The 26,768-nt window shown below is 38.2% G+C and overlaps 1 protein-coding gene across 1 annotated transcript in view; it reads right to left on the bottom strand.

Moving 5' to 3' along the window:
* Positions 1–26,768, bottom strand: part of cemip (cell migration inducing hyaluronidase 1) — a 127,460-nt gene that overhangs the window by 19,135 nt on the left and 81,557 nt on the right. The window contains exons 12-14 of the mRNA XM_082154197.1: positions 6,660–6,829; positions 3,938–4,147; positions 640–845 (exon numbers count right to left, since the gene is read on the bottom strand). Of these exons, the coding sequence (XP_082010323.1) occupies positions 640–845; positions 3,938–4,147; positions 6,660–6,829 (586 nt within the window). The remainder of the gene's footprint in view (positions 1–639; positions 846–3,937; positions 4,148–6,659; positions 6,830–26,768) is intronic.

The following is a 26,768-nucleotide window of genomic DNA, read 5'->3' as shown; positions in this document are numbered from 1 at the left end:
GCAATTCCCAGCTCTCGCAGCTCTGCGGTTCAGATTAAACATATTTACTGTCAACACCCGACCCCGGTTTTCACAACCCGGAAAGTTTTGCTGCCAGAGTTTAGCAGGGTTTCTTAATGTGGTAATGTTGTTATTTTAATTAGCAAAGATTATCAGAGGTTCGAAGAATGCGAGTGCATCTAAGGATAAAAATCATTAAACAATAATGAGTGCGGGCGGAAACTATCATCAGTGCGACCGCATGTTGTGTTGTTGCTTTCTTAAGAGGAAGCCTTGATTAAAGAATACCACCAGCGAGTGTGAGAAAACAACAAAAAAAAGGGTTTGTTAGAGGAATGAGTCAACAGAATGTAGCTAGAATAATGATCACGGCTACAATATCTTTTAACGATACAAAAATTAGAGCTGCACGATTTGCTTAGCATTGCGATTAGTTTGACAAATATTGGAAATGCAAATTGAACAGTAATATGATAAACAATTAACATTTCATACTGCATCTATTTATAGTGTTTACACATACATATTCTTGATCATTTCTTTTGATTTAGGGTGCGATTTGTTTGATGCTCTTAGTTTCTTGAGATACTTGATCTACACCATCTTCTCCATTATCTCTCAGGTCGGTGTGATTCATACCTGCAGTCCTGCCGTGGTTTGGCCACGTATCCAGGATAAGCTCCGTTGGTTATGTCACGGCACATCTTGCTGTCTCTGTCGGAGGGTAGCAGTGTGCTTGCCTTCACCAGAAGACCCAGACAATGATCGAACGTATTCCTCTCCTCCGGTCCGTCCTCAGTGAAGAAACAATGTCCTAAAGCATCATAGCCGACAACATCTTTCACCTACCGGGAAATTAAGAACATCAGAAGACAGGAGATGAGGCTTTTAACAATGGTTAACATTGGGTAGAAAAAATAAATCATAGCTACTACATGAATAAGGAAAAGTTCACATAAAGAAGTGTGAAAACAAGTAAAAGAATACCCATATGACTTATCACTTACTCTTAATATGAACCAGAATCAAAAACAGAAGTAGAGAGTCTTAGTTTGTGAACATTTTCAGTGAAAAACAGCTTTAAAATACTTATAGTGCACATAGTGTATCTATCTATCTATCTATCTATCTATCTATCTATCTATCTATCTATCTATCTATCTATCTATCTATCTATCTATCTATCTATCTATCTATCTATCTATCTATCTATCTATCTATCTATCTATCTATCTATCTATCTATCTATCTATCTATCTATCTATCTATCTATCCATGAGGGAAATTATATGAAAATATGCAGTATTTGATATGGACACGACTAAAGTGGTAATATTACAGGATCTATGGTAGTCTATTCCTCTATAATTTAATGTTCATGCAATACAGTATACAGTATCTGATATTATTGTATACACATTTTGACAACTTAAAGCTTGGCAATATAAATCCCCATCCACTTTCCTTGTGTGGACAACTTATTTTTGGACGACCATCCAACAATGAAGAATATTTCATTTCAAAGAAAAATATTAGTTTGAGACCACATGATGAGGGGTGAGTAAATGATGATAAAATGATGATATTTTCCATTCCTTTATGTAATTCTCATGGTAATCAACAACTGAACATGAAAACCACTAAAAGATGTTTCCCTATAAGATGTCAGCTATCTTCTATTTTCAAAGTCCTGCTGTGAATGCACATTTGAAACAGCATCAGGTTAAGCTGAAATGCTGCACCTTTTGCCACCACATACAACCCTGATGGAAACATCATCCACCCAGTGTGAGTTGGCAAACAAACATGATTTTTGGGACTGAAAGCAATTCCATTAATCCTTTCAAAGAAATAGGTGAATTGTAAACTACCTCAGTGTGTGGTACAACTACCGCTGGGCAAAATAACATTTAGCCTTGTTAAACGCATTAGAAGCAACCCTTGTCAAAGAGTTATTCCCGTCAGAGCTCTAAAGTTGGGATGCCAACCCACCCGACCCCTGCTGGCTCCAAAATAAAATCGCAGCTCGCTTTCACGAACAAATAATGTGGCTTCATTGTACCGTTACCTTTCACCTCGTCTCCTGTGAAGAAAATAAAGCAGCTTATAGCGGCAGTCCAGTTTCTTTGACAAGTGTTTGAACAGAAGCTCTATGCTTTTTAGAAAAGCCAAGGGCAGACTGCTACACATTAAATTGCAGATTCATATTCCTGTTTTGTTGAGCTCTGACAATCCATATTTTTTATTTAACTTAAGAGTCAAAAGAAGCCAAGTACCCTTTTCAGCTCTATGTTTCTCCCCATGATATAAACAAAACTAGAAAATATGCCAGAGGGCATCAATATCTGCAAAACAACTAGATATCAAGTGTGAAACAGAAAGCCTAGTTTCTCAATTAGGTAAGTGTCAGCTGAGGTGCCTCTCTATTAGCATCCTAGGTTAACCCTAACATTGAGCAATAGTAGTAATATAAATTGTTATTGTTAGTAGTAATTCCATAAATCCTCACTATATTTTGCATTTGTTAAGATTATGTCTAAAACAAATGTCTTATTGTCTTGTTTTCTTCTCAAGAAAATGTACCCTGTTTTAAGTATGTTTAGATATTCATAAAAAATGTAATGTTAAATTTTGCTTCTCAAGTAAATATTGTCTCATGGATTTTTAGATATTTATAGAAAATAAAAATGTTGTGAAATTTTGCAACCCCTTGAAGTGATGAAAAGAAAATGATTATTAAAATCATAAACATGTCAAATTAAAAATAAATAAATAATAATAAAAATAAAAAATTTTTTAAATTTTTTTTTATATTTACAATTTTGAGTAAATAATGTGCATCAGTCAGGGATAAAGCAAATTGTAGAGTTTCTTTTTCAGGCTTTCTTCTTTTAATAACCTGTCTAAAACCGTCCTAATTGCCATCAGTGTGATTTATTTTTCTTCCCCAGTGGCATTTTTTTAACCTCTTAAAGGGGTAAGAAAAACTTAATTCAGGAATAGTTTTTTCTTGTTTTTTAGATATTTTTACTAATATTGCTATGTCATAGCCTGGGAAAACCCAGACAACTTCCGGCAAATTTAGATTTGCTCTGCAAGTAGTCTGGCAAAGAGCTCATTCAAGCCCATTTCTAATCCGTCGAAATCGCGGCACCAATCAGAAACGTTGAGGCGGGCTTTACACGATGACGATCGCTCTGATTGGTTTTAGGTCTATCCAATTGCGCCCTGACACCAACTTTTAAATGCAGCATTATTATATTCAAATTGCAAACACATGAGGACAGTCTCCATGAAAGACCCACTGGCAGATGAACATGCTACTACATTTCTCTCTGAAACGGTAGGAAATTAAATTAGATTTAATAGAGGATTTTAACTGTGACAAGATGATTGACAGGGCAGTTTACGTGACAGGATGCACGCGACAGATTCGTCCGACAAAGATGACGAAGTAGTATGTCCCAAAGCTTGCCTACTTTTTTGCTACACATTCAAAAGTAAATACCTTTTCTTCACAAAAAGAGTACATACTTTGATGGCGTAGTGTAACTTAGGCGAATTGGGACGCAGCATATGGCTTTACACGATGACGATCGCTCTGATTGGTTTTAGGTCTATCCAATTGCGCCCAAAGGCATTTGAGCGACGTCCGTTGGTGACGCCCCTTTGGAAATGATTTGTCTATGGTGCTTTGCCAGACCATAACTCAGTTACTACTGAGAATGGTCTGGTTTTAACCGGGCTAACTATGTCAGTGAATTTTGAGTAAATATTAGATAACCATAGTTCTATCGCAATGTTGTTTGAAAATTGAGGGAACAAATTTCACCGGCCATTGTTCAAGAGAAACAAAAGACTCCATTCTATCAAAATTAAGTTTTTAGACTCATTATGGATGTCTTCAAGCACACACAACTTCTGGCCTGAAACTCACCAGCAACCCGTTGGAGCCGTGAATGGTGACGCATCGGGAGAAGGAGTGATGAATGGACAGGTCTTTCACATAAGTAGGTGGGTTGTAGCCACCCTTGTCATCCACGTCCCCATTCATATGGAAGTGGACAGGATAGTGACCCATAGACTGCTGTCCCATATGCTTCAACTCCACCCCTTCCACATGCACCGCACGGAAACCTCGCTCCACCTGAAGAAAAAAACACAGAGACAGGAAAATTACACTCCTTTGTGCTATTTCAGATACAAAAATTCGTATTATCACAGAAGTACTGGGATTAAGGTTTATAGTATATTTAAAGTATATAAACACTGATGTTCACACTAATTAAACATTTTAAATAGTTTAGTTGTCTGTTCAGAATCTTTGGAGAATCGTGATCTCGATCTAAAAAAAACCCAAAAAACAACGTCATTCTCAATAGAATGGTGCAGCTCTACTTTCTGCTATTTTTGACTTTAATGGACAATGATATTAATATCCATCTTGGGTGATCTGATTACAAGCAGTCACAGGGTATATGCAAGTTGTGCTTCTTAATATGGAAATTTGAAATCTGAAACTTGAGAATCTAGATGAAAGAACGTCAAAAGTGAGAAATGTAAAAATCAACACACTTTCAGAATAAGACTGGAGACGTGCATACCAGTATATGTGTGAATAAATGGACAGGCGGGAAGTTAAAGGTGTCATCTAGATTGATTTCTCTCTTCTCTCGTTCTCGCACTTCTGGCAGAACGTTCGCTTTCAGATTTAATGGCTGCCTTTTTTTTTTTTGTGACCTACATCACATCGTTTCAAGTCAAAGAATGTGAAATATGTTGCACGTCATATCTTTGTGATGCAGAAGAATGCGAGTAAAACTAAGATGATTTGACGTTTCCCAGGGGAAGGTGGCAAACTTTGGCTCCAATTAATGTCTTTCATCCTTTGGACAGCCAAATGTACAGTTTCACCCCGGCCAGATATTTCTCTAAATGTTTCATAAATTAGATTAGTCGCCTGGCAAATATCATGAGAATGTGACAGCATGACTTTGGAAGGCGGTTTTTATGACCTCCCTTGTGGTTGAAGGCCATAAACACAACCCCAAATTTCCGATCAGATGTTAAGTGTGTTAGTGGGTTCATTGCTCTAGACAAGCAGGCTGAACATGTTTTCGCATGGGTGTGTGAGTGAAGAGCACTTTAGACTGACATGTTGACCCTGGCTGACCCTTTACAAACACAGATACAGCTTAAGTTCATTTGCTGAACTCATTCTAACACTATATAGAAAATCATTTATAGGGGCTTTCGCACCGAACAAACCTTTTCATAGTTCCTAGAACTATTGGCGGAAGTTCCCAGATTTTGGCGTATTCGCACCGCAGGAACTAGGAACGATTTTAGTTCTAAGAACTCCTTTTGGAGGAACTAATTTAGCTCCTACTTCAGAGTAGGGTCTAAACCAGCACTATAGGAACTACCAGTGAAGTTGGTGTATGCTGATTGGCCGAACGCATGCGAAACACCAGCACCCGCCATTTAAAAAAAAAAAAAAACTGTGTAAACACACAGATTATAGCCTATATATTTACTCCAGAAACTAACTCTACGAACACAGAAAACAGTGATAGATGGGCCTCTTAACCTTAGCTAAGGAGAAAATCAAACGCAACTTTGAGGGGACCAAGCCAAACATGATTATGTATTTCTGCTTAGCTAGCGACACTGGATATAAACCAAATGGCATACGCTAATGCCTTTTCATATACTGTCTACTTTCTATGTATAACAATTCTATCTAATAACGTATTAGGACTGTTAGACAGGTCGTAGCTAGAACTAAGTTCCTAGAACTACCCGGTGCGAAAGCCACTTATGAGACCTTGGTCACTCTACTGTAAGCTCTCACTGTATGGAAAAGAGATACACCAACATTGTGCTAATCTTCTGGTTGGTTGCTAGTCAGTTGCAAGTGTCACCTGGCTGGTTATTAGGATGCTGCTAGATGTTTAGGGTCACCTTCAAGTATGTCAGAAATAACAAATTTGTTGTGTCGCGTCCAGTGTAGACAGCATCTCTGATTATAATGGGTTCTATTTGCTGTTTTTGCGCCGTGTCGTGCCGTGCCGTTTGCGTCTGGGATAGACACTATGATACAGGTTTAGAATGGCATGAGGTTCAGTATGATAACATAATTTATATTTTTAGGGTTACTATTCTTTAAAAAACAGAATTATTTGTACTTGTTTTAATATTTATCCCTTCTAAAATCATTACTGCAAGGTAGCTTGTGTCAAAGGTAGTTTCCCCACAACTTGAAAGACAGGATGGCCTAGTTGTTGCATGTGGAAATTTCTTCTTGTGTGGAGAAACGGGACAACCTTCTCCATGACAGCGAAGGTGAGGAGGGGAAAGGAACAGTCGCATCTGGGCCAATTACTAGAGAGGTCAGCCGCTTGAGTCGCCTCATCACGTACACACGCACACACACACTGATACTGACAGGCCTTTTGCAGGAGACAAAGCCAAAAAAAAATTTGTGCTTGTGTGACAGAGTGTTAATGTCTAGCTAGGGGTGCCATCGCTGCAATATTTCACTCTGATGGTGTTAACATCCATGGTGAGATGAGCTAGTGGATGGAGGCATTAAAGACAACTGTAGGTGGTACTTAATAAAAAAATGCTTGTTTGAACTGACAGGAGGGTCAGATTACCTTGAGATGTCCACCAAACGTATCAAAGGAGAAGAACTTGCAGGCTTCGTTGCCGTAACAGGTTGGCTCCATCTCGCCTCTGATCAAAATGTTGCGAGTCAGCAGTCCGACCTCTGCCCGCATGTCCACACCGTCCACCTCCTCTCCTATGTGAAGGTACGCTGGTTTACCTGGAGGACACACACAAACATACATAATTTTATCACACTTGGGGCCCTATCTTGCACCCAGCGCAAGTGACTTTGTACACCGACGCATGTATCATTCCTATTTTGCACCCGCGCAAAGCGGACTTTTCCCTCCACAGAAGCACGTCGGTAAGTTAGGAAATACACTTGCACTCCCGGGGGCGGTTCAGCGCAAAGAGGAGGCGTGTTCCGGCGCAAACGTTCCTTCATGCTATTTTGCAGGTTTAGAAAACAATTGCGCCACTAACCAGGAAAAAATTGTTTAAAGTCAGTGGCGCGTTGCGCATGTTATTCATATGCTATTTTAAGGGCGCATGCTTGGCCATAATCAATGTAGCGTGTGCACAACGCGCATACACTTTGATTCTCTCATCTACACAGAAGCAGCAGTTTTCATTTTTGCAAATCATACATTATTACGATAGATAGATAGATAGATAGATAGATAGATAGATAGATAGATAGATAGATAGATAGATAGATAGATAGATAGATAGATAGATAGATAGATAGATAGATAGATAGATAGATAGATAGATAGATAGATAGATAGATAGATAGATAGATAGATAGATAGATAGATAGATAGATAGATAGATAGATAGATAGATAGATAGATAGATAGATAGATAGACAGACAGACAGACAATTTATTATAAAAGCATACATCTAGCTTACACATTTACCCAAATTATCATACGCCTGTTTAACCGAAGTTAATTTGGGTGGGTTTCTCCATTTCAATGTAACTTCTCTCTTTTACGGCCGTGACGAGAGCGTTGCTCTCCTTGGCTGTGAACCGCTCCTGGCGCGCGCCTGGCAAATCCGCCGTTACAATAGCAATCCGCAATGGAAAAAGCGCGTCTGCTCTTAAAGGGAATGTGAGATGACGCTCTGATTGGTTTATTTCACGTTACGCCCAAACCACACCTATGAATAATGAAGCTACTTCAAGACCAACCCATTTTAGATTTGCGCCAGGCGCAAGAGTAATTTATCCCACCGGGAAAATAGCAACAGCGCCGAGACCCGCCCACAAAGTTACTTGCGCTTTGCGCTTGACACTTGCGTTTCAGATCGTTAAAATAGGGCCCTTGGTGTAAATGTCCTTTTACTACAATTAGCTTAAGCTATGTAATCTTTAATAATGTTGTATGTTATTTTTATTGATTTATGATGTCTTTCGATGCATATGGAGTTGTTTTTAATGCTTTTAATGTTTTATGTTTTTTTCTAATTTATTAGTCTATATAGTGTGAAGCAGAATATATAATTCCTAAATTGTATATATACACCGGCATGTACTGGGCATCGTGAGTATACCGGGAAATTCCCATATTAGGCACTGTTTTTAAATTTCAGTGCGTATGAAACTGCAAAAGGCAAATACTCCAAAATTGTGACAAAACAGAGCTACCTGATAAAACTAAACATGCACCAGCCTCGGACAAAAGCTGAGCCGGATCAGTCTCACCAGCAATTACTAACACTGTACAAATATGCCGTTTTGGGCTCTTTTTTACCCCATACAGTGTAAGTAAATGGTTTGGTTACATTATTCTTCAATATATCTTCTTTTGTGTTTCACAGAAGAAAGTAACCCCAGCAAAATATTCACTTCTGGGCTGGATTTGTCCAGGGCTGAATTTTAGCCCCAGCCTAGCCCTGGGTAAGTTATAGCATTTGAAGCATATACCACGGTGCATGAATTTAGTGATCATTACCACCTGACACCATCACTGTACAGTGGTACCACAAGACTATTTTTTTGTAAGAGATGAAAAACACATGTCTACGGCTAGAATTTTTCCCAACCCTAGACAGATCTGTCAATCAATCACTGTATGGATTGTGTGTCTTCCTCCTCCTTCACAAAAGTCAGTCTCACACATAATATATGAAGTTCTCAGAGTTTCTGGACACCGCAAGTTACTTTAGTAAGTTGAGATACTTTAGTAGACATACTGAGAAAAAGAGATTAAGAGAGAAACAATACATGCAGAAATATATGAGAAAAGCTGACAAAAAAAAAAATAGGCCTAATGAGAAAGAGCAAGGAAGACAATTCTTGAGTTATCATATATTTTGGAGGAATTTTATGGCTTAAATTGGAGAAGGCGTAGAGGGACAGAGAGAGAGATGTCATTCCACCCTCAGACATTCTTCCAGCCTGACCCAGATACTGGGCTGAAGAGGCTCCAAGACTCAGAGCTCATCTGATAATCACAAACAGGGATGCCCAGCTCTCTCACTTTCCACATCATCTTTCCCGACAGGTCCCGAGAGACTGGGCCATGTTGACAAATTGCTCACCCTAATGGATGAGATGCCTCTCAATGCTGATTTATTCTTTTTTTAAATGACTACAGTCACTATACGATTGGACCTTGAGATGTTTGTCTAACAGATTCTGTCTGGCACAGGAGCAGGACATGGAGGAAGAGACCCAGAGGAAAGAGAAATCACAATTAAAGATCTCTTTAAAGGGTTAGTTCACCCAAAAATGAAAATTCTGTCAGTAATTACTCACCCTCATGTTGTTCCAACCCTGTAAGACCTTCGTTCATCTTCGGAACACAAATTAAGATATTTTTGATTAAATCTGAGAGCTGGCTCACTCCTCCATAGGCTTCTAAGACACTATAACTTGCAGGCCCAGAAAATGCATTAAAGAAATCGTTAATATAGTCCAAGTGACTACAGTGGCTCAATCTTAAGTTTATAAAGCGACGAGAATACTTTTTGTGCGCAAAAAACAAACAAAAATAACAACTTTATTCCACTATTCATTCTCTCTGGGCCTCGAGTTAGTTCACGTAGTGTTTTAGCGCAGCGCGTCTGTGTTGTACGTCACACGTAGGCTCATTATTGGCTGACGCTGGTCATGTGTGTGATGCGTGTGACGTGCAACACAGAAGCGCTACGCAGTTACACTACGTGAAAAAACTCGAGGCCCAGAGAGAAGGAAATTAATAGTGGACTAAAGTCGTTATTTTGGGGGGTTTTTGCGCACAAAAAGTATTCTCGTCGCTTTATAAACTTAAGATTGAGCCACTGTAGTCACTTGGACTATATTAACGATCTCTTTAATGCATTTTCTGGGCCAGCAAGTTATAGTGTCTTAGAAGCCTATGGAGGAGTGAGCCAGCTCTCAGATTTAATCAAAAATATCTTAATTTTTGTTCCGAAGATGAACGAAGGTCTTACGGGGTTGGAACAACATGAGGGTGAGTAATTACTGACAGAATTTTCATTTTTGGGTGAACTAACCCTTTAATATCTCAAATGCTTAAGCACAAAGAGATATTTGTAAGAGATGTACCTAAGTGATCTATAAGTCTTCTGCTTCCCAGATATTCGTGTGTAAAAGATCTCAATCATTTCTCCAAGTGTGCTCAGATATGCTCAATTTATTTCATTTATATTTCTAATCAAATTCAAATTCACTTAATTAAGAACAGTTTTCTGATTATTTACATTACACATTTGTGCATTTAGAAGATGCCTTTGTCCAAAACTGTAACACTTTATTTTGATAGTCCACTTTATATAGTCTACTAATTTTAATGATAGTTAGTTGATACATAGTTGCAAAGTGACTTAGTGTATTAGTAGACTGCTAGGGTTGGGGTTAGTAAAATAAGTTGAAATGTACTTGTAAAGTTACTTATAGAAGAATGTCTGTTGGTGGAGCATCAAAATAAAGTGTTATCAGATATTAAGCAGTCTCTAATGACTGCTAGTTGACATGCAGATACAACGTTACTTATAGTTAGTAGAATGTCTAATGGCGCGTTTCCACCGAGCGGTACAGTACGGTACGGTACGGGTCGGTACCCTTTTATTTGCGTTTCCACTGCCAAAAGTTGAGAATGGTACCAAAAAGCCGAACCGTACCGTACCACTTTTTGGGTACCCTTCCGTTGGGGTACCTAGCACAGTGGTACGGTACTAAAAGGTGGAGCTAGACTCACTGCAGGACGTTGATTGGTTGACAGAGAATCGTCACTTGCGCGTGCTACGAGGGGAATGACAACATAAGAAGCGCCATTTTTCAATATACAGTTTAATATAATACTACTGTTACTGTGTCACGAAATGTAATTTTAAGAGTTTTTCAGGCGAGAATGTAGTTGTTTAAAGCTCAAATCTGTGGTTTATTTATAAAGATGATTTGTTTTTCCCCGGTTGTGAGATCCATGCGATCAGCGGGCGCTCGGCGCTCATGTTTCCCGGCTTGATGAGCCTTTCCTCGGCTAAGTTAGTTCTTCTGACGTTCGCCGATGACTCCGACGGTAGTGGTTAAACATGAGATATAATTCGTCTTGTGTAGACCTAACGGGCGATCTTTGGTCTCGTGAATATATAATTCGTTCCCTGTCAATCGTTTTGGCCGAGGGCTAAGTTTAGTTTCATATTATAGGCTATTTGTATTTAACTTTACTGTTGTAATGTTAGACTAGAGCGCAGCATTTGGACATTTGACTGAATTGTTTGCTTTATTTCTTATTGTATAGCTTCTTGTACCTTTTACTTAAACTTTTATATTGGCTATTATTGATAAAACTGAAATTTTACAAAAAGAAATATGGTTTCTTGACATTTTCTTATTACAAGATTATCACTGATGTTTATTGCAACATTTGTACAATGCATATATTGCCTGTAATATGTGTAATTTTTTTTTATTATTTAAACGAAAAGAGGTAACGTTAGGGTTGTGTTTTAAATTTCGTTTTGTTATAACGTTAAATAGAATAACGTATAACGTGCAGTCAATATGCGTTGTGCATGAACCACATTTGTGTCCCTATAATGTTTAATTTATTTAAATGAAAACGAAAAGAGGCAGAGTAGTGTTTTATAACATATTTCGTTTTATTGTTGCTTAAAATGTACATACAGAGTAACAGAGATAACCGGAGTAGCAGAGCGAGCTGAGTGACCTTTTAAGAACGCGCTGTACCATTTGCATGTAGGAGTCGCACATGGCAAGTACAAACTTTGCGTACTTAATATTGAGAAAAGCCTAATGTCGGCGCTTGTCTTCTTGTGACAAACATGTCGAGGAGCAAGAACAAGATCTGCTGTATATGTCATCCATTGTAGTTTACTATGTTCTTCTTCGCGCGAAAATGACGTCGATCGAAACACCACGCCCATCAAGTAAGGGTACTGTTGGCAGTGGAAACGCTAGCCAGATCATGGTTAACAGACCCGAACCGTACCGTACTGTACCGTACCGTACTGTACTGCTCAGTGGAAACGAGCCATAAAGTAGACCATTGAAATAAAGTGTTACCTCCAAAACGACAAACAAAATGAACAAAAGCAATTAATCAAAGGCCCTGTTTACACCTGGTATTAAGATGTGTTTTGGTCGATTGGATCATAAGTGCACGACGCCATATACAGGTGTAAACGGGGTCTAAAACGTTTTGAGGTTGTCCACTTTAGACCACTTCCAGAGCTAGTCGAATATACAGGATTTTTAGTGTAGATGATCATGTGGTCGAATGCGTTCGAACAACCACAAAAGACGTATACTCTCCGCCTACTGTTCTAATGCGCAAACATTATGGAAAGAGCACTAGCCAGATGGGATTTAAACTTCATTGGCTGAAGACCCAAGTTTGGTTTGAAGACAAAAACGTACCAAGCACAAAGTTCTCTCACCATTCCTGATTTCTAAACGAAAGCTGCTTTTTTCCATATGTTTTTCCGTCTTCTCCGGGGACGTTCATATATAAATTGTGCAAGCTTATTTCATCCATTGGATCGAAAGATCTGAGAAAGCCAACACATTTACCAGCCTATAGACCCTGCCCTCGAAGAAATCAGGACAGAAGTGGTTGAAAGTGGACAAAAGAGACAGATAAAAACAGCAGGTGTAAACGGGTATGTGTCTGCCTGGTCTACTTGTGATCTGATCGACCAAAACGCATCTTAATACCAGGCATAAACAGGACCAAATAGCCAACAATATTCATAATATATAATGCCATGCTTATTAGACAATTAAACTTGGAAGCGAGCTAGAGAAGAGGAGAAATGCAGAGAAAAAGAAGACTGCATCCAGACTGTTTTAACAGAGTTTATTCAGAACAAACAGCAGTCTGCAGCTGTCTAATTGTTGTGCGCCATTTTATTGGCTGCATGCTGACAAGATGAATGCATATCTATTGCAATCACGCACCTCAGTCTATCCGCTCGCTTAAAAATCACCATCAAATGAGCTGATAGCCAGCTGGCACCAAGCAGAAAGATGAGAAAAGGGTGAAAGTTCAGAACAAACAAGGGTCAACAGATTGCAACTACTTCCTGCTTCTGTCTGGCCGCCAGTGAGGAAAAGAAGACAGATGGGTTTCTTTCCATCACCACACACAATTCAAATTGCGTAGCTCTGTACGCACAGCACATTTGGTGCTTTTTTAAATCACATTTTCGCAATTACAACTTTTATAAGAAAAATCACAATCAGATATTTTCTGGTTGCTTGCATGGGCATTGCTAAATGTTGATAAATTAAAATGAGGATAATCAGTTCAACTGAATCATGAACAATTTCAAAAGAATGATTCACTCACTATTCATCCTGTGCATTGAGATGCCGAAGAGAGTGTGAATAGATGAGATTTTCTAAAAAAAATAGGATGGAAATAAAGCGTACAACCACAGGCACCCACAATCCTCATAAACACACACATGTACACACTCGTCCTGCGCCACTCCACATCCACACCCACAGAACAAAAATACTTACATACTCCACCAAAAACACATCAACACCTAATCCACAGACAAGCAAAAACACTCATCACCCATCAACACCCTGCTAAATAACACACACACAGAACGATGCTCCATCAACATATGATGCCATACACTTATGAACGAATGTAATGATGATCCAATCAGGGTGGGAATGATGGGCGGGTTGATCAAGAGAATTTGACATTTGTGATAAATTAAAAATAAATAAATAACATTTACAGTAATGCACTTAAAATGGAAGCAGAAAGATGAAGGTCATCATATTTTGTTAAAACAATTATATTAAATCTTCTGTACAAAATGTATGATATTTAAGCTTTATAGAAATGACCCTTTTAACAGTGAGACTGGGAATACTTTTGACAAATGAACTTGAACTAGTTATGCATTATAAGTAATATGGGTGGAGTTTTGATCCATAAAAAAACAATGAAAAAAAAAGAAAAATACAAAAAATATAAAATAAAAACTAAAATAAATAATATTTAACTCACTTTAAACATGAAAAAATGAAATGTACAAGTATTCACCTTTTTCTCTATACTCAATGTCCCCCGCACTTTTAATGAAACGTAAATTCACACTTTTTTCCGGCAAGTGTGTTCACTAGAGGTTTTCATGTGTCAATGTGAATAAATCTAGATTTAAATTCAAAGAGACATGATAGTAAATGTATGACCTGACATTTTATTCGATGTACCCATTATGGAGCGCTAAACACTCTCATCTAATGTATGTTCCATTCATACTCAAAGCCAGAGGACTCTCCCTCCCAGAAAGTTCAAAACGGACTTGTAGAAGTAATAACTTTTGACGTTCCAAGAAATCCCTTATATGGACAAAGGCATCCAGAGTTCTGCAGAGCTAATAGGTAGAGTGTGACGTCCAGCTCCCCCTCTCTGAATGTAATCTGGTCTAAACACACACTAACCCTACTCATAACCATATCCCTCCACCCATTAGATCAACAGAGGTGGAGCTGGACTAGATCAAACTCCACCCACTACATCCAGAGAGGGGGAGCTAGACATCATTTGGCTCTGCAGTGAGCACCACCTGGAATAAAAAGGTGAAATGTTTTGACTGACAAAACGAGAAGACAATAAACACACAGTTGCGACAATATATGGTTTATGTGTGTTTTTCAAGCCATTCTGTGGTATTTTCATAACAACAAAGTATACAAATAATGCAGTGCTAATTGACATAGCCTTTATTACAGTATAGAAACTATAACATACTGCATGTTTTCTGCCTTATTCTGTGATAAAAAAAAAAAATCCTTATCAAGTGTTAGTGTCTTTAAAAACACATGCTATTATTCTTTTTTACATTCCATAAAATCCATGATGACTTAATGGACAAGTGTTTGTAGTACATAAACCAATCATAAAATTGTCGTTAGGAAAATATAGGAGATATTATTTCCAATTATTATAACATGATAGAGCACAAATGGTTGGTTATTGTTCAGCACTGTATTTGATTCCTTGGCCAGTTACAAGCAAGAGATACAAATTAAAACCTGTCAATTAGTAAAAGGTCAGAATTTTTTTTATTACACTTGACATTTCTGTCCTCCTCACTTCTGAAATGATGGCTACTCCGCTGACCTTATTGCAATGCATTCAGGGATTGTTTTCTACAAATTTGGTCTAAAGGAGGCATGTCAGAAGACAGAAAAATCACGCTGCCTACCTTTCTCAACAGCCTTTCGTGTAGTAAGTGCGTCTACTACGCCTTAAAACACTTCCGCTGTGTGATTCGCATACTTGACACAATCGAGCTCATTTCTAAAGCAGAGAGATATGCATTCAGACAAAAAAAAAAAAGCAAGCACATTCGCTCAGCATGAAAGCAGCATCTCAATAGACAACTGAAGAGGATTAAATGAGTTTCCTCAGGGCTGGAAAACTGTCTAATGGCTTTTATAGCAGTCTTAAAGTGAGAAAGCGTCCTACATTTCCGCATCAGAGACAGAAACACAGTAAGACAAGTATTCGCCATCAATCTCCTGCGAGAGCATCATTAGTGATGTATCAGCAACACGCATCTTTGTGTTCGTCGTGATGAATACACCCGACGCTTTGTTTTTATGACATCTTCCCTTGTTTGCGTCGCCCACTTGCAACACAAACCTGCTCTAATCGTGCAGGCAGTCGAGACAAATTACGACCCGACAGATAATGAATGTGCGACCTCTGCTCTGCCGAGGCAGGGAGGTCTTAGTGCGTATACACACGCTTTTCAGAGCGTAAACACATGCGCATACACACATCCAGGCCTTGATTTTTCAAGCAGACATGTATTCTGTCCCATTAAGGACTTAATTACAGGCTCTATTAAAAAAATTGCCACATTCACACACCAAAAAGCCATGGGTGCTGGCAGAAAGACGTGATCAGACTTTCAATGCGGTACGAGTTGTGTCCATCCTTAATTAGTGTGTGTGTGTGTGTGTCTGTGTGTGCGCAATGAGTCACAGTGACATGCCCTCAAGCTAAGCAGACCTTGACCTGTACTTTTCAGCACCATCACAGGGATATGGATATATAGAATAACAAATCATTATCTTTAATTCAGTTATGGAACAAACTGTGTTCGAGGTGAGATGTTAATTCCCATTAGCAGGAGAGACCAGCTGAGAACAAAGACACAGCTTGCACATAATACACATGCAATTATTACCAAAACACATTTGCCTTTCACACATTGTGAAGCTACTGCTATTGCTCATACTTACAATTAGTTGTCTGAACAAAACACTAAGTAATTAACTTTGGTGTATAACTCGTTCTGCACCGTTTGTGATACTTCAAATGAAGTGGTACTTTTTTTAAAGTAATTAGGCTTTACCTGTATGATGATAAAACAGACCAGAAGAAATCACATGAACTGACATTGAAGAAGGAAGCTGAGTCATATAGAACAGAGCTTTTCTCACAATGAACAGAAATAACTCAAATCCAGTCTTAAGGACTGACTTGCAAGTTTCAATTTGCAAATGATGTTTGTTTTCAACTCAATGTGACTTAAGTGACATTTATAATCAGTGGTGTAACTTTGTTTTAAAAAGTGGGTTGAGCACTTGAATAATATTACGATGTCCAGAAATCAATTTCAATAGTAGGCTACACAGAGTTTAATGTATCAACGCATGTTTAATGTGATAGCTTCATTCTTACATCCACAATAATACAATTTATTGTTAGTCCTGTGATACTTCACGTCAGTGAATAAATACATAGCTATGACATCAGCATTCTTCCCTAATGGTCTGATGGTAGAAGTTTTGTTAAGTGTGTCAGAGGTACCGGGTTCTAATCCGCCATTGTATCGTTTTTTTTCCCCTCATTAAAATCAAAGATGTTCATCAGTGATTGTATAACAAGAGCATGGATACATTTTGTGTGCATTTTGTTTTGAGGTTTCACCAGAAAAAAAATAGAGTCTCTGCAACGGCATTAAGCGATAGATTGACGCGCTTGTTTCTGTGAAGACTGCATGAGTCAAAAGAGAACATTTGGCAATGAACACTCAGCATGATTTAATAAACAACACATTACAGCGCCAGATTGCCTCTTATTTAGGACAAATTAATGTCAACTGGATATGTTTCACTCGCATTAGGTAAATATCCATGCAGCAAGATTTTTTTAAAAAGTGGTGGGGACAATATCGATCCTGGCAAAAAGTGGTGGGGACATGTCCCGTCCGTCCAACCTGCAAATTACGCCTATAATGTTACTAAAGATTTCTATTTGAAGCAACCGTCACGTCTGTTTGTGTCAACCTAATGTTGATGAGTCTCATGCTTGTCACATTAAGTCCACTGAAGGCGAGCTGGAGTTGCGAACCCAATTGCAGTTTATTAAGTTGCATTTGTCTTTAGCAAAATACAAAAATAACCTTGACTTGACTTGACAAGCATGAGACCCACCAAAAGCAGATTGACATAAAGCTTTCTACTCATCAAAAAATCCTGAAAAAGCTAAATTTCCACAAATATATTACACAGCACAACTGTTTTCAAGATTGATAATAATAAGAAATGTTTAATTGATAATAATAAGAAATAGTAAAATGTTCTCTGAAGGATCATGTGACCCTGAAGACTGGAATAAGGATGCTGAAAATTCAGCTTTGCATCACAGGAATAAATTGAATTAGAATCGTTTTGAATGCCAAAGAATACATGTAATGATAAAATGTAGACTACATTACATGTTTGAATGCACTACACTGTAAGTCACTTTAGATAAAACTTTCATGTATACATCTATTCAATGTGTGCCTTTTCATCAGACAGATGTTTACCCAAATATGACAATTAAAATAGAAGATGCTTTCCAGATGACGCACGTCTTTATTCATCTATAGACATTTTTAAGGGGAACTATTATTAAGATGGATGACGCAGTTGAAAAGCTAACTGACATAAATATATTCATATTACACAGCCATGCACATCTCATTATGACTTGGCAATGAAAAAACAAATGCCAGCATTTCCAAAATGCAATGGTTTTGTATAACTAACTGTCATGGTTTTTACAATGTGATAAACACAATCGTCCAAGTGAATCAGTGCAGTTTACCTGCACAAACCCCCTCAGAGCAACAAGCAACTTCTACAGGGACAGGAATAGACATTTTTTGAGGTTTAATAAACAACAGCTTTGTCTGGTGGCATGAGTCACTCCGCTGAAGTCTTAAGGAACGAGAAAGGAGCTGACTTGGCTCTTAAAATAGAACCATCCCGTCTGCTGAACGGAGAGCTGTCACAAGAAATTATGGGGAGACTTCGCGATGAGGAACCAACAATGGAACAGCTGGAAATGCTTTTTAATGATGTTGAAAGTTGTTTTGGAGAGAGACAAAGAGTGAGAGATGAAAAGACAGATGAGAGACTAAAATAGATAGATTAAATAAAGATTGTGAAGTACGGAAAACAACAACAAATTCTGAGCAACAAACTGAGATAAATGTTTTCCTGCATACACAAGCTCATTTTCCAGAAATGTTCCCTTCACCCATTGGGGGACATGTTCCCTTGATGGACAGATATTTAGGGCTTATTCAGTCAACTGGCTCTGTGTGTCCAGGCAGTAATGCCATTTTTTGGTAGCACTACACTGTTGCTATAGTATTAAAGTAGGTGTCAGGGTGATACCAAGTGAGATTGTTGGATGACAACTGAGAGCAGCAAATAGGATGTACAAACAGAGAACAGTTTTTAAACATTTTTAAACGTAAATTTAAACATTGACATAAACAGAAGCTCAACCAAACTTGCTTGATGTGCGAGAACAAACTTCATTGGTTCTTGCGGAAGCTCAAATGTGCTGCGTAACAAGAGAATTAACCTCATTGGTTCTGGCTGAAGCTCAAACGTGCTGCGTAACACGAGAATGAACCTCATTGGTTCTTTCTGAAGCTCAAACATGCTGTGTAACACGAGAATGAACCTCATTGGTTCTTGCGGAAGCTCAAACATGCTGTGTAACACGAGAATGAACCTCATTGGTTCTTTCTGAAGCTCAAACATGCTGTGTAACACGAGAATGAACCTCATTGGTTCTGGCTGAAGCTCAAACGTGCTGCGTAACACGAGAATGAACCTCATTGGTTCTTTCTGAAGCTCAAACATGCTGTGTAACACGAGAATGAACCTCATTGGTTCTTGCGGAAGCTCAAACGTGCTGAGTAACACGAGAATGAACCTCATTGGTTCTTTCTGAAGCTCAAACATGCTGTGTAACACGAGAATGAACCTCATTGGTTCTTGCGGAAGCTCAAACATGCTGTGTAACACGAGAATGAACCTCATTGGTTCTTGCGGAAGCTCAAACGTGCTGCGTAACAAGAGAATGAACCTCATTGGTTCTTGCGGAAGCTCAAACGTGCTGTGTAACACAAGAATGAACCTCATTGGTTCTTGCGGAAGCTCAAACGTGCTGTCGTGAGAAATCACACCTGCCCTAGGCTCTCTAAACAGCAAAAAAATAATCTGAGCGCAACCTGAGCTTGATAGCCAATAAGAAAACAAAGGATTAGCTGACATGTTTTGAAAAGAACGCTTTGGAATGTTTTGGGAAAATTCTAAAGCAACGAGCAGGTGGAGGTGGTTGCTACAAATGCTACATTCCATTCAAAATCTGTGGGATATTATGTGGAATATGTCTCATATTCCAACAATAAAGAGGTTCCATTGCTAAACACTTGTATAAAGAAATAAATTGGAATACTAGCATTTGCTTTAGAGCTGTTTGGATATCAACAATCTCCTGGGGCCAAATTACAGAAACATTCGAACTTTAGGCTGGAATACACTACATGACTTTTGCCCATATTTTTGCCCCGATTTGCAGTTTGGATAAGTTGACGCTAGTTACCGAAAGTCAGAGCCAGTCTGCAGATTTTTCCCACAAATGAAAAGCTATCTAAAAAGGAATGATCAGATGTTATTTTTCAACAAGACAATGTTCCTGTCCAAACTGCAAAGACAGCCAAGAAGTGGCTTGAGAACAAGTCCATCAGGCTCATGTTTTGGCCTGGTCAGAGTCCAGATTTAAACCCTATAGTGAATATTTGGTCTCACATTAAAATCAAATAAACTAGAAAGACATTTTTCAACTACTCATGAACAGCTTGAAGCCATCAACATTGAGTGGAACAATACTGACTCTACTTCCTGTAAAAAGCTGTCTGCAAGTTAGGGTATTCCGTGCTAAGTTACTTCTAACAATTCTTGCTAATTTCCTGACCAGTGATTTGTGATTAAAGTGGGTAAGACCATTAAAAGACCACCAAATATTTTGCCATTTTTGGTAGTATACGTTACTTCCCAGACATTCCATGACCCGACAAACGCCAACAGATAACTACAGGGGTAACACACTTTTCGGGCGAAACCCTACAAAGTTCAGAGTGTGATCTACTGACGACGCGCAAATTAAAGAACACAGATGCAGTCTGATCATTTCCATAATCTACCAAGAGCAGCGCAAATTAGCATCATGGTTTTTTGGCCGGTAAATAATGGGACAAATACCAGTAAATTGACTATAGCGCAAACCTTAGTAAATCACCTTGCGTGATTCATTTAAAAAATCTCCCATAAATTTTGCGTCTGAAAGGGAAACTCCAAAAAGATCAGCTGCAAAAATAACTGTGTCCGTCCACGTCTTTTCAGCGCTAATTCTTCACTGTGTGTCTTTAGTAAATCCTGACAGTAGCTTTTTTAACGCCAAAAGAGGGTTTGCACTGGCACAAGCTGTTAGTAAATCTGGTCCAATGGGTCTGTTGATGTCTGTTGGTGCAGTGTGAATTGGCCTTCAGACTTAGGATGGCACGTTTCTGTAATATGTCCATTGGCAACTAAACCGCAAGGATCAGCAATGCTATACAGTGCTAACATTTGTTATGTGGGTGTAATATTATCAACTGAAAAGCTTCATGCTTTGCTGTGCCTGTAACAGATTTTCTTAAGGGTCGTTCACACAGAACCTTTTCCATTCCACTACGCTACTTTACCATTGTTTTTCAATGTAAGCGATAGACCGAAGAAGTCTTCAAAAAGCATCTCGCACATGACAAAGGGCACTTTCACACTTGGTTCGATTGCCTGTTCTGAACCCGAGTTCGATTGCTCCCCCCTCCCCCTGCCCCCGATGGACTGTATTCACATTACATTATTTGTATCCGAACCGCGGTACGCTTGCGTCATCAAGTTGCAACTTGTGCGTAATCGTGTTGCTTGGTAATGAAAAGGCGTCAAAATGGATAGAATTGCTCGCTTCACATTTGTTCTTGTTTTGAACCTTTGATTTTGTTTTCAAAGAAAAGATACAGAAAGAGAAACACATTTGTGTCTGTCTGCCGCAAAAGTACTAAAATCGTTCCAAAGACAGCGGGCTGTCCGCCGAAGACAATTTTTGCGGAGGCAGCCAGAAATCCTCTCTCTGCTTGCAGTGCGTCAATCCCGCTTTTCGTCAAGGTAAGTGTATACACACACGCACGCACCACATTATACGTCATCAATAGCGTTTCACTTCCGCGATTTGGTACGATTGCGTTCATATCAGCAGCGAACCGTACTGGAGTTCACATGAACCGGTGCACACCCGAGTTCGGAAGACAGCGTTCACATCATCCAAACGAACCGAACTCTGACGTCATTCGAACCCGGGTGCGCACCAAAAGTGCTAGTGTGAAAGCGCCCAAAGTATTCTAAAAATGCGGAGCTCAAGTTAAAAGATCAACTTTAAAAAAACGTGTCTCTATACCTTGCGCTTTGTTTTGTTCCATTGACCAGTGTTTTTGCTGTTAAAAAGCGTGTTTGCTGTTACTCACTGATGCATTTTATTTTCTTCAAGACCATTTTTAGATGTTAAAATACATCCAATACATCCATTTAAATGAGTGAATGAGTCCAGCGGAAGTTATAAAAATGGCTAACAGCAGCTTTAAATGATTACAGACAATGTAGGCACTTCTCATACTTTGTTCAAACATCTGTAATGATTTTCAGTGCAAAACATCACATAAGAATCAAGAATCTTGATTCTGTCTGGTTTAATTTTACGTCTGGCACGCATCAATAAAAAAAACACTGAAAAAATGTTGTATGAGGTAGAGATGAGGACTGGACTGATAGGATCTGTCAGTAGATCGGAGTCATTGCACAAATAATAAGGGAAGATTGTTTAAAGAATGCCAAAGTACATTGTGTTCTTTCTGTGAACAGAACAGTTGTGTCTGCGTGTGTTTAGCATGAGCAGGTAATGGGAGGCTGCTCACACCATGACGCCTTCAGAGAGACAGCAATTATCGCTGAGATTTGGAAGTTGACTGCAGACGTGCTTGTTTTGCACAATTCAGAGCTTTACATCTAATTGATTGTTTTACTGTGAAATAAGACAAACAAAATTACAAGATTCAAACAAACAAGACTCAAGTGACCGACTGAAAAAGTGATAGCAAGACAAATGTTCTAAAACTAAATATAACCAAAATTAAATAATCTTTACAAAAACTTGATCATACACCACATGTATCCGTAGTGGAGAAGTTAGAGCAGTGTTTATTATAAATATATACAATCCAAAATCTTAATAAAAATAGTTCACTCGTAGAAGTTAATTCACTACGATGGAATTCATCATTCACTTTGAAGGCAGCTGCTATGTAGCCAGCAAAGCAGTTCACTAGGGTTTGGAAAAGAGAACAGTCAAATAAATGCAGTAAATACTGCAAATAAAGCCACTTCACATATATGCTTTATAATCCCTTATGAAATTCAAACCTTCCTTAATTCAACCCAACAGCTGCATCAGCAAATATCTTTTTGGCATGGAATGCAGTCTTTCAGATTTAAACAAGTCACTCTTTATCCAGGGATATGCCAAATGCAAATATCAAACTGAAAACTGAGAGTTTAAGGTGATTTGTAGAACGTCTTGTCTAAGGTTGGCCACTATTGCTGGGCGGACTCAAATCTCTAGGGACCTTACATTGAGCAAAGTGTACCACAGTTATCAAAAATAGTGGATTTACCATGGTATGTATGGATTAGACCATGCATGCATACATATGGATGTAATATTTATGATAGGCCTATCTCACAATACAGATTGGCTGTGCCTGAAACCAAAGTCATCTTCTTGAAGACAGTGTTTCAGTGTACTATAACATCTCAAGAGAGCTTGAGCTATAACTAATCAAATAATGAATGACTATAATGCCTATTTTCTTTATAGAAAATGAATCATAAGCAAAAAAGATCATTTATAAACAGTTTAACATCAACTCTTTCCCTGACTGTTTTTTTTTTTTTTTTTTTTTTGTTACTAGCCAGAGCCAGCATTTTTGATAATTTTCACAAAACTTTCATGGTCTCCAGAATATTATGTTGTATGAATATCTGAACATACAACATTTCAAAAGAAAGAATAGAGATTCTGCTTTAAAAAAATCTAGCTTCATTCATTTTTTTTTTTTTTTACAAAAAGCTGAGATAATCGCATTTTGTCAAAGACTATGTCCGGATTGGATTCAGAACGATAATCAAAACACAGGTCGAGTAGATCAAGTCCATCAACACCCCAAAGCTTGCATAGTCCTATACCTCTTCCTGAGTCGACATTTCATTCAGTAACGTTAGTTAACGTGTTAGCTTACAAATGCGTAAGCAATGCTTCTTTTTGGTGTTTCTGCTTCTTCTTCACGTTTTTGGATTCTGAGATTCTGTACTCTTTCAGAAGATGCGTAATAGCGCCCCCTACAGTATAACAGTGAACACATGGATTGCCAGAGAATTCAGTTTATGGCAGGGAAGCGTTGTGACAGAAAGAGTTAAAGGATTACTTCACTTCAAAATGAAAATTCTGTCATCATTTACTCACCCTCAAGTTCTTTCAAACCTGTATGAATTTCTTTCTTCTGCTGAACACAAAGGGAGACATTTTGAAGAATGTCAGTAATCAAACAGTTGATGTACCCCATTGGTCCATCAACTGTCTGGTTACCGACATTCTTCAAAATATCTTCTTTTGTGTTCAGCAGAAGACAGAAATTCATACAGGTTTGAAACAACTTGAGGGTGAGTATATGATGACAGAATTTTCATTTTAAAGTGAACTATTCCTTTAATAATTCTTTCCTACCAAAACCGCTGAATCACACGCACAGGATTGTATAATCACGAGGCTATGCTGCCTTGATCATATTACAACAATAAAAGTAATTTTTAAAGGTCAGATCTACAGCCACTTTTACAGTGGACCAGAGAGGGCAGGGTTTTCAGCCAGTGTTTCAAAAAAGCCATTGTTTCAAACCAGAGAATAGTGTGGAAATACAATACATGTGGTGATGAGTGAGTCAAAGATGACTGTGGCAGGGGAAAACCTTCCTAGATGGGAGGTTTGATGAGAAAGAAACCTTAGGAGGTTTCTTAAGTCTCTCCTCTCAGAAAAGAGTGAATCCTGTAACCACTGAGGTTCTGCTTCAATAAGTGACTGAGGGAAGGCTTGCTAGCCAAAATAAACCTGAACTGAAAACTGAAAATCAATGTCAATATTGTGCAGAGAACTACTTAATCTTCTTTGATAGTTTTTGAAAACAGTGCTGTCAGAAAGCACCCCATTGATTTCTGCTCATCCCACTGAGCTGCAAAGTCATACTAGCCGTATTTCTGGAGAATTCACGAAGAATTATAAGATGGTTATTTTGCAAATAAAAATCAGAAAATTACCCTAAACTGGGTTAGGTTATCTTGAGAGACTGTCATGTGTGAAAACTAAACATGTAAAGAAGTGCATCTCAACTGGTTTGGCTAACCCTAACCAAACACAGTAACCCAACAAATTAGTTTAGCCTGTAATTCTTTCTCTACATTTTTTAAATCAAATATTCACTGAATTATGCATTAGGTACAGCTGACTTCCTTTACAATCCAATCCATATTTACTTGATGTCAACTGCACAATAAATATCACTTTGTTTGCCATTCTTTATTCTATTCTAGGAGAAACAACCTAGAGATTTGTATCATTTTGGCCCTTCCTTTGAGCACTGTGATGCTCATTGAAGCAAAATGGAAAAAATGGCGCAAAGCCCAGAAACATCTAAGATCAGACCATCCTAACAAATTGAGCAACTGAACAAGAGGAGCAATTGTTAAAGAAATGAACAAGACAGCAACTACAACCTTGACAGAACCGCAGAGCTTATTGGATGAAATGAGAGAAACTATCCGACATCACCGATCGTTCCAACACTTCAAAACAGATTCTGTTTGAGAGCGGCTAGAAAGAAGCGACTTCTGGGAGAGGCTAACATTAAGTCAAACCTGAAGTTTGCAACAAGACATCTCACAAACCCGGCAATCTTTTGCAGCCTGATGACACTAACACTGAGCATTCTGGTCTGAAAGTGAAGTACTATATTTAGTGCAAACCAAACCTCCCACGCAACACCATTCTGAACCAATGAGCATGATGGTCAGCAAACAGAGAAATGTGTTCAGAGCAAAAATCATCCTCCAAAAGCACAATGACCCCAAGCACAGCAAAAACTACGGCTCGGCTTCAAAATATATAGTCGCCTCGCTGTTTACTGCCAACATTTACAAGCTAATGCTGTGAATGTGTAGCTAAGAATGTGTCTTTGTGTAGCTAAAAAACTGCATTTTTATGTATGTATTGTTGAAATAAATAGATATTGCTTTTCAACAAGGATGCACTAAATTAATCAAAAGTGACAGTAAAGACATTTAAATTGTTACAAAAGATTTCAATTCATCAAAGAATCTTGACAAAAAAATGTATCACAATTTCAACATTGATAATAATAATAATAAATGTTTCTTAAGCAGCAAATCAGCATATTATAATGATTTCTGAAGGATCATGTGACACTGAACACTAGAGTAATGATGCTGATAATTCAGCTTTGCATCACAGGAGTAGATTACATTTTAAAATTAGATTTTGAAATCTCTATATTAAAAAAGGAAAAAGTTTTAAATTGTAATAATATTGGAACATATTACTAATTTTACTGCATTTTTCATGGCAACCAAGTTGTAAAATTGGAACTTAACACAGACATTTTTTTCCACACAAAATCCATACTAACATGCATAACAAGTCTATAATTCTAAAAGTCTAAAATTATTTTTGCAGTAATCAACATTTTGCCACAAGTGCAGTTGATTGAGCATCATTTGTATTGCACCTGGAATATTCCTTTAAATCATTTTTTTTTTTCACTAGTCTTATCTTCACAATGCACCGTTGTCTCCACAAAGGATGCATATAGTTCTGCCTTAAAAATCTGCCTTAGGAAGGTACATTAGTCTAAGGACGCCGTCCATATTGTAAGCATGCCTATGATGCATTAAAATGCTGCCAATGTAGGCAGCTCAAGAGGTTTTGAAACAGAGTCTATTAAATAGCTTGAGAAAAGGTTAGTATTCTGGAAAGGACCAGCTAGACTTCACAAGCTTCAATCCAATTGAATTTGTGGTATGACTTGCTGAAATTGCAGTCCAGTGATGCGCTACATCTAATTTGGAGAAAATTATTTTAGCATTAAAATCAGGAGGTGTAACAGGAAAAAATTCAATGGCAGGAGTACTTTCCGG

The sequence above is a fragment of the Leuciscus leuciscus genome, assembly GCF_965113295.1.
Source record: "Leuciscus leuciscus genome assembly, chromosome: 2".
Lineage (NCBI taxonomy): Eukaryota > Metazoa > Chordata > Actinopteri > Cypriniformes > Leuciscidae > Leuciscus > Leuciscus leuciscus.
This window is presented reverse-complemented; position numbering and strand designations above follow the sequence as displayed.